General features: G+C 42.4%; 1 protein-coding gene across 4 annotated transcripts; it reads left to right on the top strand.

Annotated features, from left to right (window-relative positions):
• Nucleotides 1-706: 706 nt before the first annotated feature.
• On the top strand, nucleotides 707-4920 carry LOC113318766. Of its 4 annotated transcripts, none has more exons than XM_026567007.1 (4): nucleotides 707-1099; nucleotides 1282-1390; nucleotides 2572-4400; nucleotides 4605-4920. In XM_026567007.1, the coding sequence occupies exons 3-4, from the start codon at nucleotides 2634-2636 to the stop codon at nucleotides 4779-4781; spliced, it is 1944 nt and encodes a 647-aa protein (XP_026422792.1). In that variant the 5' UTR covers nucleotides 707-1099; nucleotides 1282-1390; nucleotides 2572-2633; the 3' UTR covers nucleotides 4782-4920. The 4 variants fall into 4 exon arrangements, with proteins under 4 accessions (XP_026422792.1, XP_026422793.1, XP_026422794.1 ...); XM_026567008.1 differs by having other exon boundaries at nucleotides 1271-1390; XM_026567009.1 differs by lacking the exon at nucleotides 1282-1390.
• The last annotated feature ends 9836 nt before the right edge of the window (nucleotides 4921-14756 follow it).

The raw sequence follows: 14756 nt of genomic DNA, 5'->3' as shown, positions 1-14756 counted from the left end.
GTTTACCTAATATTGTACTCTTTTTCTTTAGTTCAGGTTTTGCCCCTATGGGTTAGCCTGGCGAAGTTTTAAGGAGACAATTAACTTAGACTCGGCGATCTTTAAAGATCTTATTACATGTGATGAACTATATGTAAAATACGAAACAACATGTGAAGTACTACATGTGAAAAGTTGTATCAAGGTTTTGTCCCACTGGGTTTTTCCTTGTCAAAATTTTAATGACGCAATTGATTTCGACACAAATTATCAAGGAGAAGACGACATTCAAAGCACTATATTCGAAGCACTAAATGTGAAGCACTGCATATGAAATTTTACTGGACCGTATAAGGAGGTGTTGTAGGACTTGTAGCCCACGTATGCACGGCCCAATATACTATCTAGTGTTTTCTTCCTACATGTATATATAAGTTATTGTTCCAACTTCCATGTAACCTAAAGTAGCACGGAACACTATTACACGGGTTGCTTCGAAAAAAAATGAAATTGAATAACAATTAGTATGTCATTAAACAACACCCGCCGCTCTAGAATTGAATGAATGCAAAGAATAGAAAGGGAACAAAAGCCGCATTTAATGAAACCTCGGGAATTTATCCGAAAATTATGGGGTTTCAAATTTAATTACCAACTATTCAAAAGGACGAATCATTTTTGCAGAGAAAGACAAAAAGAAACTTATCCACGTCAACACGAAACAGTTTACAGTTGTGCTCTTTTGTTCGTGGCTCTGAATCTTGTTGTAGTGGACGAGACTATCGTGCACACCAGCTCACACTATCACTCACCATTTCATCATCAATCTTCTTCTTCTTCTCCACTCTCTTATCTTCTAGAGGGTTTTTTGTTTTGATCCCTAATTCAGAAACCCATATTTCGGGAATTGGGATGTTATATGAAGAAATTTGAATGAGACATTAGAAAGGAAAAAAAAAAAGAAAAGAAATGAGACTCCTAAACGTGGCTTACGATTTCATTTCGTAATTGTTACGATATCTTTCACTTAGCTTTTTGGTTAGTGAAAATGGGATTAGATTTGAATCGTGTAGATGTGGGTTTTGGTTCTATTGATCTAATGCTTCGTTGAGAAAAAAAGGTTGGTTTTTAATTTTCTTATTATTAGTAGTATTTACTTACTGTTTTGTGGATTGGACGGAGTTGATATTGCACAGTGTTCTGATTTTAGATTTTTGTTTTTGTTTTTGGGTATGTATTAAATAAATAGTGGTTTGATTTTGTAATTTTTTATTTATTGAATTGTCTTTAGTTGTTTTGCAGCTTTGAAAATTTTGCTACTAGCGATTCTGCTTAGGAAGTAAGATCATCTTAAATTTTGGGTGCCTAAGATCCTTTTTTCTGGTGATTTTGGTTCTTCTCCCTGAATTAGGTTCGTTTCTTCTCAATTTTTTTGTGTGTTTCATCTATTTGTCTAATTCCAATCAAATTTTGGATCTGTATATTGGTTTTCTATTTGTATTAATTAGTCGATTAGAATTAGAGTAGTTAATGCAATTCTGATACAAAACTGGATGTCTAGTTACTAAACGGGAAACAACAAATTTGATAGTGTTTCTCATATATCCATCTCGGTGGCATAACTTGAGTTTTCAAAACCTGTTTATCTGGAACCTGGATAGTCATTTTGGGCACAAGGTGTGTTTTGGAGAGTAATGCTCCTAGTCAACAGAGTGGAACCATGGCTGCCCAAACAGTCTCTAAAAGGGCCCTGTAAAATTCAAATCTTACTTTTTATTATTTTAGTAGGCAAAGCCAACTTTTCCTTGATCACTTTTTGTTCAATAATAATTCTACCTAACTCTGGTAATGGTTTGAAATTTTGAAATTTGAGTCCATTTCTTATGAATTTCTTATTTACGTTTTCCATCTTTTTCCTTGATCTTGAATTGAGATACACTGAGACTGGAGTGCCACTAAATGGTCCTTAAAATTGTTGGGTAGTTTAACTTCAATTATGAATGGATGGTAACAATGCTTTCCTCTTAAAATTCAGGCAGTATGGAACTCCCTAGGTCCGTATGTGGTCCATGCTGTACATACCATCAGGGCCTTTTTTTGTTTCTTGAACATCCTCTTTGTCTCGTTGCTTCTTATTGTTTTGCTGTTGTATTTGTTGCCGTGAATTTTTTTTAAATGAGTAAGTTATATACATATGTAAGTTGGTGGTTATTGCAGTAGAATATCATAAAACTGTTTTCTTTGAAGAACAAGAAAAAGTAAGCGAGGTTTAGAAAATGATAGTCTTGTTCTAATGATTTTTGTTTTTGCTGTATTTAGTTATAATATTGTGGTATAGGATTGCACCATTTGAAATGGTTTGAGTATCAAATTTAGAGCCCCTGGAGAATATTTGCAGTCAGTTTTTCCGCTATAGCGTTTTTCTGTTATTATTATTGTCATTTTTCATGCTTAAATGTTATCACATGAATCATCGTGATATTACGGTCACAGTTACATATTCCTCATTGTATCTCCTTTATACACTAATTTTCTTTGATTTGAACCACAAGTAGTTTCTGGTGTTCACTAAGCTTTCATGTTATATTTCAGACTGCGAAAGGTTAGGTACATAAAGGCCAGCACTAGTCTACTTAAATTATTGGACGATATAAATGGGAGAATTATCTGTTGATAAACAAAGTGACTATCAAAGAGAGGATTCACAGTTCTGTAGATTGAATGTGGACACCGAAACCTATGAGGAGAATGGTTTGAAAATTAATGAAATGAAACTTGAAAGGTTCGTTGTTGAGCCAGAACAAGCATCAACATCTGTTGTCAGTCAATTACATATGGTGGAAAGAGGTATCGAGGAATCGTTAACTCTAAGAAGACATAGGGTGGATCTTAGAACACCTAAGCATACACGTTTCATAAGTTTCAATAAGAAAGAATTGCAGCGTTGTTTGGATTTTGTAGAATTTAGTGCATCTGACTCTCTATTACTCTATGGTCTGGAAACTCCATGCAATATCTCTTCGAACCCAAAGTCATCAAAGATGAAACTTTTGTTTGATCAATCAGAACCAAGGAAAAACAGGAGAAACAATAGTTTAGGTAATTTTATCGTCCCATGCCCGATTGTAGCAGGGGACGGTATTGTAAGTTCAGACACTGCTGGACAATGGATAGTGGGGGCAATAGATGGAAGGATTGATCTGAATAACATGTTGATGAGTGGATTAATTCGCCATTTTGGTTCGCCAGACAGTGATATGAAGTTAGGAGGATTAGGATCTAATGATGTTAAAGAAACAAACTGTTATAGCTCTCCTTCGAATAGTCCAAGTTTTAGTACCCCACAAAGTCTCGAAATAGAAGAATCACCTATAGGAAATCGAAGACATGGGTCTAAGCCGTTAGGTAGAAGGCTTATTTCGTCTTTATCAAATATGAAATCTGCAAGTTCAAATCAGATATCTTCGCCTGCTTCTACCACTGTTTTTCAGGGAATGCTTCACTGCACATGGAAGAGTGGGATTCCACATTTTGTGTTCTCATTTGATGATCATAATGAAATCTTTATAGCTGATCTCTTGAAGGTTGAGTCCTCCGATTATAAGGACCTTGATTACATGTACATGTTTCATACAAGAAAAAGGGTTTCAAAGATGCATGGGAGTTACCAAAATCTGCCCGATCTTATCGGTAAGATGAAGGTTTTAAAATCATCGTTTTTGTGCTCAAATAATTCGAAATTTACAGAGACAGAGTTTGTATTATTTGGTACTAAAGAAGATCATCTTGTGGATGTGCAAAGTTCAGACTCTACCATGAGGAAGCACAAGGGGTCACCTAAAAATGTAGTGGAAATGTTTAGAGCGAACCATTTGTTTAAGCACAAAGCTACTCCTAAATTTGGTGCTACAGGCTCTACACTTAAAGATTGTTTTTCAGATCCATGTGAAAATATGTGCAACAAGCTTGATGCTTTGGATAGAAGGAACCTTTTAGAATGTCCAAAGGAGTTTGAGCTAGCTGCCATAGTTGTGAAAGATCATCTCCATGAGAATTGCCTAGATGTAACAATAGGAGGTTGGGGCTTGAAATTCTTGGAGAAAGCTAGACTTAAACCGGCTGATGCCTACTTAGGAGCCTCCGTTTCTTCTGGTTATGGCCATGAAAATTTGCAAACTCAAAGTGACTGCTCTATTAGCATGAATGTTTTAGTCCCAGCTGGGATGCACAGTGGTCCAAGAAGTAAACATGGAGGTCCATCAAGTCTTACTGAGAGATGGCGGTCTGGCGGTAAATGTGATTGCGGAGGTTGGGATGTTGGTTGCCCTCTCACGGTTCTCTGTAGCAGATCAGATGGACATGAAGAATTCACCAACCTTGATACACTAGACGAGTGCAAGTCATGTGATTTATTAAAAGAGGTGCGCCCGTGTTACAACCATGTAACTAGTTGTTTTTCATCACATTACACTTTCTATTTTACATCAGCATACAAATTAGTCATCGGGCTAATCTACTTTGTGGTGTATTGACACCATTTTCTGGTGCTTTTGTCAGTAATGAAGAATAAACGCTTAATAATAACAAAACAAAAAAAAAAAACTGATACAATTTCTCATTTGCAGGGTTCGGACAAAGATTTCCCCATGTTGAGGATGGCGAAGATTCAAGACGGGTTGTATGTTTTTCATTTCCAATCGACACTGTCATCATTACAGGCTTTCTCCATAGGAGTTGCAAATATTCATTCCCAGTATAAATTCACTATTTGCTCTAAAAATGTAAAGAAGTTGAGGCAGTAAAGGTCAAGGATAAAAATTATTGCGTGATCCGAGAAAATGTCAATGCTCTTGTTGTAAAATATGAAGTGATTATTTATATAGTTTGTATTACTGTAAAACAAAATATAAATGAAGGATTATTTTTTTAAAAATTAATTTATTTTAGGGGTAACTTGCATTATCTCCCCTAACAAGATCGCTATTTGCTTTACTTCCCCTATAAAAATTAAATTAGTAAAACCTCCTTTCGTTATATATTCCGTCCAAAGTCAGTTAGCTGACTCAGCAAAAATATACAGGTGGAAAAATTATACACGTGTCAACTGTAGTACCTAAACTACCCTCTCATGCTAATTTAATCTAACGGTAGTAATTAAAGTCAAAAAAAATCAACGGTGGATATTTACAATCGCATGAGACCGGTCCTTTCTTTTCCCCATATCTCCTTCTCTTCCATTAAACCTGCAACTGACCTTTCATTTTTTTGTCTTTTGAAAATATGATACAAACTTGCAATTCACAGCTGAACTGGTGTAGTAGGGGTTATGGAATCTCAAAAAAAAAAAAAAATCCATCTCGTAGATCCGAATACTCTTCCCGTGAGATTTGTCCAACCCATAAACTCAATCAGCAATTAAAGCAGTCGACAACAGAGAGAGACAACGGTAGTAGTAGTAATACTGGCGCTGGAGATGAAGACGAACGAGTTAATAATCTGAAAGCGGCCATACCAACTAAGCCAACGATGATGATGACCTCAGCTGTTCCTCAGAAAGTAGGTTCTGCTAATGCCAGCGAGAAATTAGATGGTTAATTCGAAAGGGCTGCACCAATTAAGCTTCGCGACCATGATCTGAAAGCAAGCGGCAGTAGCAATTAAGCCGACGATAATAGTGGCCTTGGCTGATCGTGGGTTCTGCCAAATCCAGTGAGAAATTAGATCGTCATTCAGAAAGTGCTGCACCAATTAAGCCTTATGATCTCGATCTGAAAGTGTGAACACGTAAATCACGAAGGAATCTATATGTTCACAAACAATGTTCGCACTGATGATACAATTGCATTGATTCCTTGGCTCAAAACCTTCGGGTTTATCATAGCCTCATCTAATAATATCGCGAGAGGCATTTACGTAAGGGAAGATAAAGAAAACGAAGTATAAAAGTAAAAATCATGGAGCGTTAGACGAATATAAAGTGCTGAAATGTAAATAAGACTGGGATTTACGTGGTTCAGCACTAAGGCCTACATCCACGGGGTTGTTGTTTTACTATGTACTTGATGATTACAGAGATAGTAGAGTGACTTTGGAGTTTACATAGGTCTGTGTATTGTAAAGGACAAACTTACACTCACAATCCTTCTCTCTCTCCTTCTCTCCCTGGTTTTTCCGATCTCCTCACTCTTGGTGGAGAGGGGGTATTTATAGGGTTAGAGTGTGGGACCCATTTCTGAGGGCCGTTGGAACCTTATCTTCTTGTGTTTTGTGTCCATCACGCGGAGATCTTCGCTCATTACTTGATCACGCAGAGTCATCCTCGTTCGTTCCACGGGTTGATCGACACGTATACTGCTCAGAGTGTTTAATGCGGGTAGTTGAGACGCATGCTCGTGTCAGACAAGTGTCTTCTGCCCCTGTCACATCCATGTCAGTTAACCTTCTCTTCACCGTTGATCTTAGCTTCTTTTGGGGATGAGATAAAGTAACTCTTCGGGAGTTATTTGGTGCTCCGCAGTACATCGTGTTTTCGGTACATCTTTTAACTTCTGCCCTTAGATTTGTTCGGGCAAAGATCCGACGTCGACGGGATGGGCTTCTTGGCTTGTGGTGTGTCATCATGTTTTGATGACTTTGTCCGCATGCTCTCCACGTGTCTGTACACACAATTTGCCCCTTTTCTTCGGGCTTGAGTGTTTAGTGGGAGCATTGAAGAAAACAGACGTTACATATTCTTCCTCTCTCCTAATAACTTCTCCTAGATACTTGGGCATGTTTCTTACGTGCATTAACTGCTCATTTAATGGGCACGTTTCCCATTCCTCCTTAACTTCCTTCTCTTCTTTCGAGTATATTAAGGAGAGGAGAAAAATTAATTTCATTCATGTTCCAAAATTAATTTCATTCTCCCTGTCAGTCTTCATTCTTTGTTCTTCAACCATTAAATTCTCTCTGCCCTAGCATTAATCACGCTCGTTTCTTCTTTGTTTCTGGTTTGTTGTCTTCTTTCGGGATTTTGTTTGTGGTGGTAAGGTTTCTTTTCTTCGTTTCTGTTGTTTTAAGTTTTGTGTTGATTGTAAATTTTCTCTGCTGTGTCGTCCTTGTTTGTGATGAAGAACATCTTTTGATACATGTATGCTAGTTTGCCCCTGTTCTTCTTCTCAAGTCGAGGAGGCCATTGTTTTGTTTGATTGGATTTTAAGTTTAGGGTTTTAGGGTTTTGGGGAATTCAAGCATGTATGCTAGTTTTAGGGTTTCTGGGCTATATTGAGATGAACTGCTAATTTTGTGGTTTTGTGTTTGGTTCTAACTTGTTTGTTGTACGTCTTCGCACCATGTCTGACCGACCGTCCGCGGCTTCCTTATCCTCCGGCATCCAGTCTACCGAGATCCCCTCCTCGTAGAGAGTCTGATACATATCCACCTGGGGGAGATCTCTCTAGATCTCAAATGGATCCCGCGGTAGTAAAGTTTCGTCTTCTTCTGGGACGAAGGCCTCTCCTCCTAGGAAAGGGGATCCATCGAAGAGTCCTTCCGGGTCTCGATATGCTGCCGGTCGTTGCTTCTCGTCCTCGTGATGACTCTAGGTGTACGCAGACACCTCCTCGTGGTGGCGCCTTCGATATTCCTCCTCTTCGTTCTGTAGCGCCCGTGCAGCACCCTCTGCCGCCGCCTCCAGTACTTTCTTTCAAAGGGAAGAACTCCAAAGGTGGTGTGCCGAGATGAATCGTCTAAGAATCCTCTTTGAAAAGAAGAGCTTCCGAAGCTTTTGTTGGTTCGTCCGATCCCGCGGAAGAGGATGATGCTGCCCCGGTGATACGCAGCGTTTCGGTCAGCAAGAAGAAAGTCACGTTCAAGCACATTGACCTTGAAGTTTTCAAGGAAAAGCATGAGCTTCAAGCCTTCGAGGTTCGTTTCTATGCCCCTGAGGATGATATTACTTACGAGCTCATCTCGAAGTATCAGTTTGATGAGTTTCACCTGTTGACTACGGTTGGAGCCTTCGAGGCGGGTCTTATGCTGCCGTTGTACAAGTCTGGTGATTCCTTTTATTACGATGTGCTGGCTGGTCGTGAAGGCTCTTCCACCAATACTCACAGTCGTTCCGTGTCGCAATTATCGGGGAATTATCTCCGTGCACTGAGGGAATGTTATCTGCGGAGTAAGGGGGAGACGACGATGACATGTTACGTTCCAAATCCCGCTGAGAGGGAATGGTATACTCCTGAAAACTTCAACAACTCCTTTGGGGATTATGTCAATAGTAGGAACCGTAAACCGTGGAGTGTTAGCCTTCGGAACCTCGCTGCTCCTCGGGGCGAAATTCGTCTGTTAAGTGAGGTGAGCGATGCCAAACTGAAATATGTTCCAGGCACCGAGGGGTCGAGTCAGCGGAAACTTTTTCCGCGCGCGAAAGGATCAAGCGTGACCATGATTATGAGTGGCACGCCACTGTTATTGAAATTGTTGGTCCTTGGGCGTATGGTTGGATTCCCGGTCCGCGCGGTTGGCGTCCTTCTGAGAGCAGCAGGCCTCGTGAATCTCCTCCTGCTCGTTATGGAGATTTCTGTCCTGGCGTTTAAATTTCGAAGGCATGAACTTTCCTTATGCTCTCGACGTCGTTGAAGGAGACGAGGAGGAAGGTTCTGGTGCTATACTTCCACGAAGAGTGCCACTACTGCCAAGGTATGGTTATTGCAGATTCTGGCCGCGCCCCTCCTTTTTTGAAAATCAAACTTTGTATGAAAAATAACTCTTTTTGTGGAACGTGTGTTGGTTTGCAGGTGTCGAAGAAGAAAAAGATTGGGCCGAAGCAGTCTTCTACCATTGTGACGGGTGAGGCTGAGGTTCATGAAGAAGTTACCAGTCCGGTGAACGAAGAGTTTGCCGAGGATGAGGAAATGTTGATGGGGAAGAACGCACTGATACTTCCCCTCCTATGTCGAGGAAGAGATTGGTGCGGGTTGTGATGGTGTTGAGGGAAATAATACCGCGGTGGCTGACGGCAGTGTTATCGCGGACATGTTGCTCCTGCTGGTGAGGCTGCGGAAACTCTCCCCACCATTTCTCAAGAGTTCTCCTTTGACAGGATTATTCCGCAGGGGAACTCTTTGACGATGCCCTCGATTTTCCCGAAGACTTTTCTTTGCTTTCCCCCAATGATGATTGGGATGTGCTCGGGGGTTCTGGTAAGGAAGACGCTGTGTTCAGAATGAGGGCGCGGATGATCACAATGCGCATGTTGATGCCGAAACTTGTGCCGATGGGGCAATATCAGCAAAGGGGAAGTCTGTGGTTGACTCGCCTTCCGAGGATTTCCCTCATTCGCTGACGTTTGAGGGTGAGGATGCCATAATGGATTGGCTCAAGAAAAAGAGTCTGTTGTTTGTCCCCATCCTGCCCCGGTGGTTGCTGGTGAGAAAGATTCCGATGCTTATACCCGTCGGATGATGGAACTATCTTCCGAGGCGCGTGTTGCTGAGATGTGGGGGAAAAGCTTGAGTGTTCCCGAAGCTACCCTCGTATCGGAGCCTCCCACTTCTGTTGCTGACATGATGGCCATAGCCGATGGGTACCAATATGGTTTTCCCCAGCAGTGTCTTGGAGGTAAGTCTCGTACATATCTCTTCGTGACAATTGAATCCTTCGGTGTAATAATGTTTGCCGTTTGATGTGTAGATGATGAGGAGTGAGCATTGTAACCATGTGTTATCAATTCTTTAAAGCGAAATCTTTGAAGCTGGAGGCTAAGCTTCGTCACAGAGAAAAGGCATTATCTGCGGCTGAGGTGGAAATAGAAGAACTGAAGAAAAGCCTTAAAGAGAAAGAAAGGCTGGGTGAAGCGGAGGCTGGTCTTCGTTCAGAGCTTGCCGCCGTTCGCGCTGAGTTAGAGCAAACTCGCGGCCAAGTTTCAGCTTTCACAGGTTTGGTTCTTTTCATCTTTTACCCTCGTAATTCCTGTAATTCTCTATACTACTTAGTTGTTCTGTCTGAGTCTCCCCACCCTATCTCAGTGGGTGGCGTCCCCGAGCTGATATGGCTTCGAAACGAAAGGGCACGGCAAAAATCTCGTATCAAAGAGCTGGTCGAGAAAATTAAGAGCGAAGCCAAAAAGTGGGACGCTCGAGCTGAGGGATGGCGCGCAAGGCATGTTCAATGGTTGATATGCAGAATCTGTATAACATGACCGTACTTTGTTCAATGGTACGCTGCTGTGGACACGTGAGAATCTGCGGGAATCCCGTGAGCGTACTTCGTTGTTGGAGTCTAGAATACATCTTCTGGAAGAGGAATTACAAAAGGCTCGCTCCCTTCCTTTCCGGGAATTAAGGAGAGTATGTTGTGTCTTACTAGAGAAAGGGACGATGCCAGAGCCGAAGTTGGGGCTCTCAGCAAAGCCCTTGCTGCGTCTCGCGCTGAAATAGCCCGCCAGGCTGAGTCTGAGAGAATCTCGAAGTATGTATGTACAGACTTAGCAAAGGGGTAACAGAGATAAACAACGAAGTCAACCACCTTCGTCACATGGATTCGATGAAGCAGGTAGAATTAGATGCCAGTCAATTTACTCTCACCAACCTTCAACTAGATTATAAGAAATTATCCGAGGAATGACTATCTTGATGAAGCGCGAGATGCGGTTGTTAATGAGTATGAAGAGGCTTCGGCTTGTGTCGAAGGTATAACCTATTTCGTCGAGTGTGATTGTGTCTTTTCTGTGCTAACTCCCTTGTGTTGTCTTTTTCAGAGCTCGAGGGACAACTCCGCGTGCAAATGAAAAATTTGAAAAGGCTCAATCTTCCTTAGCGCAGCAGGAAGAACAGACTAATCATTTTAAGAGTTTGGCGGCATCCCGCGAGGAGGCCGTTGGTGCTGCTTCTAAAGAAGTGAATCGTCTATCTTCGTTGTTATCTCAAGCCCACCAGCGGACGACAGTTATTATGCATAAGGCTCGGTGTCAATTGGCTGAGGAGACAAACAAGATGCTGGAGAAGATTGAGCTTGGCCTTAAGACCGAGCATGGCCTCGTGAAGAGCTATCCGCGTCGTCTGTACCTGCCTCCTCCTGCCTGTCCTCGGGACCCTCATCTGGTGGGAGCGTCCCTTCAACTCTTCGGAACAACCCTGCTGATGGGGCGGCATCATCTAAGTAGAGACCGCGGCATTAGCCTTCCGTTAGATTTTGCTAGTATTTTGTAAAAAGAATATTTTTGATGTGTTTTCCTTGATTGGCCTTGCCGCTTTTTGTAACCAACCTTTATGAAATGGATCATTCTTTTGATATACCTGCAATATCAGTTTGTTGTTTATTTTAAGCATTGTGAGGAAGGACACTAAAAACAAAAGAAGAGTTTTTAAGTGTTTGGGTGCGATACCGAAGGGAGGTACCTTCGTGATCGTCTTGAGACCTGTCACCCCGCTGGCGAACCCTTGGCCAGAGGATTCCCAGACGGTGGGGGCCGAGGCAACGTTCTAGGATATGGGGTTAAAATATTTACATACACCCATTCCGTCGACCCGTTGCCTTAAGATTGGTTGGGTATCTCTTTCTGCTGGGTGCCTTCCCCCGGTCTTACACTTATGGACACTGATGGGGGAGCCCTGAGAGATTGTAGATTAACTACTTTCCCCAATATTGTTGATAGTTTTACTTGAATTTCAGAAAGCTTGTTTGATTGATAGGTTGAGGCCTGCTACTCCTCGTCCAGAGATAGAAACATGTAGAGCGGTTACGCTGCCTTCTTCTTCTGGTATCTTCACGCAGATGCAAAGCTGCGTTGCTCCTATGGGTAGTACGGTTTGAGCCACTTAGCATTCCAAGGATGCCGGAGAACCTCGCCTTTCAGATTGCGAAGAGTAGGAACCGTTTCCCGCAATGTCGTGTATTATAAAAGGTCCTCCCCATGTAGGTGCTAGCTTTCCCCATTCTTCTCTTGATACTGTGGGATTGTTCTTAGCACATACTGCCCCTCTACAAAATTTCGAAGTTTACCTTTTTGTTGTACTCCCTTGCTAGTCTTCGTTGATAATTTTCCATCTTCTGCAATGCTGCTTCCCTTCTTCCTTCCAGGTCGTCCAATCTCTCTAACATCATGTCTGTTGTGAGATTTTTCTCCCATGCTTCGGTCTTTGTGGTTGGCATGAGGATCTCTGTTGGGATGACTGCTTCAGCTCCATAAGTGAGGAGAAACGGGGATTCCCCAGTGGCAGATCTTCGTGTCCTGTATGCCCATACACATTGTGCAACTGTTCACACCATCGCCCCTTATGTTCGTCTAATTGTTTTTGAGGATAAGGGCGAGGGTCTTGTTAGTGGCTTCCGCTTGTCCGTTGCTTTGAGGGTATATGGGGGTGGATTTGTTCTTCCTTATTTTGAAAGTATCGAAGAGCATGTCTATATTTTTCCCTGTAATGCTTACCATTATCGGACACGATTTCTGCTGGTATGCCGAATGCAAATGATGTTTTGGAATATGAAAGTAAACACATCCACGTCTCTGATCCTGGCTAAGGCTTTAGCTTCCACCCATTTACTGAAGTAGTCCGTGGCTACTATCAAAAATCGTCTTTTCCCTGATCCTTCGATGAAAGGCCCGACGATATCTATGCCCCATTTTGCAAATGGCCACGGGCTATCTACAGAATTTAACATTGTTGCTGGCGCGTGTATCTTTTTGGCGAAACGCTGACATTCTTCACATCGTCGGGACATTCTTGCGGCATCCTGTATCATTGTGGGCCAGTAATATCCTTGCATTTTTGCTTTGTCGGCTAGTGATCTCATGCCGCTATGATTCCCTGCGTCACCATAATGGATGTCGTTTAGAATTCGATGCCCCTCTTTCCTGGACAAGCAACGTAGTAACGGTCCGAGGAAGGATTTCTTGTACAGGATTCCATCCCGAAGGTCATATCTTCCTACTTTGGAGAGTATTTTCCTGGCTTGTTTATGGTCCGCGGGTAAGGTTCCTTCTAGAAACGCATGGATCACCATTCTCCAATCATCTTCGTTGCTGAAATCTTCGTCTTGATTTGCTCTTGACAGGATATCTTCTTCGTCAAAATCGTTATGGATGTCTTCTCCTACCTGGTCTTCGATATTTTCTTCCACTGTATCTTGATTGGTAGCGAAGGAGAATTGATGCAATCGAAGGCTCGTATACCCTTGTTATTTTAATAGCTTCGACGCTTTTGTCCTTCAGCATGGATGATATATATGCTAGGGCATCCGCGTGCCTGAGATCCCTTCTGCATAAGTGCCGGAACTTGATGTTCGGAATTTGTGATGCCAATGTTTGGACCAAGGCCATGTAAGCTGAGAGGGTGTCGTCGTACACATTGTACTCGAGCCCTATTTTCCGTATGACAAGCTGCGAATCACTTGTCAGTCTTACATCGGTTACCCCCATCTCTATTATTAAACGGAGGGCATGTACGACTGCCTCGTATTCGACGATGTTGTTAGTATGCTCTTTGAATTCTAACCTGAGTGCCTGTACGATCCTTTCTCCGGTTGGGGTGGTGATGACGATGCCTATTCCTGCTCCTTCCTTATTTGGAACCATCGACGAAGACTTCCCATTGTCTTTGACTCGCGGGTTCGAGGATATCCATTGGATCCTTGCTTTCTTCCTCGGCTTCTGGTATCCCTAATCTCTTCGTCGTTGTCCAGGGGGAGGTCTGCTAAGAAATCCGCCAAAACTTGGGATTTTCGGGAATGTTGAATTTCATGAATGATGTTGAATTGGTCCAGGTGGGTGTTCCACTTGGCTATTCTGCCCACTTTTCCTGCGCTTTTAGGACTGCTTCCAGTGGTGCTTTGCATGGGACCCGGATGAAGTGAGTTAGGAAGTAGGTTCTCAGCTTTTGAGTAGCCCATACCAATGCTAGGATAAGTTGTTCGATCTTCGTTAGTTCTTCTTTCCGCAGAATTGAGGGTCTTACTGACATAATAATAGGTGTTCTATCTTCGTATTGGTTTTGACCAACACTGCGCTAACTGCGTCTTCCGTCTGCTATGTATAATGCCAAAACCTCATCAGGATCAGGCTTCTGCAGGATTGGAATTGAAGCAGGTGTTCTTTGATTTTTGGAAGGCTTCTTCGCATTCTGCGGTCCATTCAAACTTACTCCCTTTTTTGAGAATATTGAAAAATGTTTGCATTTGTCCGAGGATCGGGCAATAAATCTGCCCAAGGCTGCTATGGACCCATTGAGCTTCTGCACTTCTTTTAAATTCTTCGGGGATGGCATTTCTACTATGGCTTGAATCTTCGCTGGGTCTACCTCAATGCCCCTTTTTGTTACCAGATATCCGAGGAATTTCCCTGAAGTGACACCGAAGGTGCATTTCTCTGGGTTCTTTCATGTGATGTTCCTCATTGCTTCGAAGATATCTCTCAGATCCTGATGGTGATCTTTGCGCAGCTTACTTTTGACGAGCATGTCATCAACGTAGACTTCTAAGGTACTACCAATCCATGGCCTGAAGATAGCATCGACCATTCTTTGGTATGTTGCCCCTGCGTTTCGAAGTCCAAAGGGCATTCTAGTGTAGCAATAAAGGCCATGTGGGGTGTAGAATGTGTGTGTAGTTGATCTTCTTCTGCCAGGGCTACTTGGTTGTAACCAGAATATCCATCCATGAAAGACAGCTCTTCGTATCCTTCTACTGCTTCAACCAGCTGATCTATGCTTGGCAGGGGATAGCTGTCCTTTGGACATGCCTTGTTGAGGTTAGTAAAATCGATGCATATCCTAACCCCTCCATTTTTCTTAGGA

Source organism: Papaver somniferum, chromosome 10 (genome assembly GCF_003573695.1).
Source record: "Papaver somniferum cultivar HN1 chromosome 10, ASM357369v1, whole genome shotgun sequence".
Classification (NCBI taxonomy): domain Eukaryota; kingdom Viridiplantae; phylum Streptophyta; class Magnoliopsida; order Ranunculales; family Papaveraceae; genus Papaver; species Papaver somniferum.
The sequence above is the reverse complement of the archived record's forward strand: the minus strand, read 5'-3'. Positions and strand labels throughout refer to the sequence as shown.

What these genes read in the sequence shown, in the direction of transcription:
- LOC113318766 (XM_026567009.1), top strand. Translation starts at nt 2,634, where the DNA reads ATGGGAGAATTATCTGTTGATAAACAAAGTGACTATCAAAGAGAGGAT. An exon ending in CATGTGATTTATTAAAAGAG is followed by an intron (nt 4,401 to 4,604) that starts GTGCGCCCGTGT and finishes TCTCATTTGCAG; the next exon opens with GGTTCGGACAAAGATTTCCC.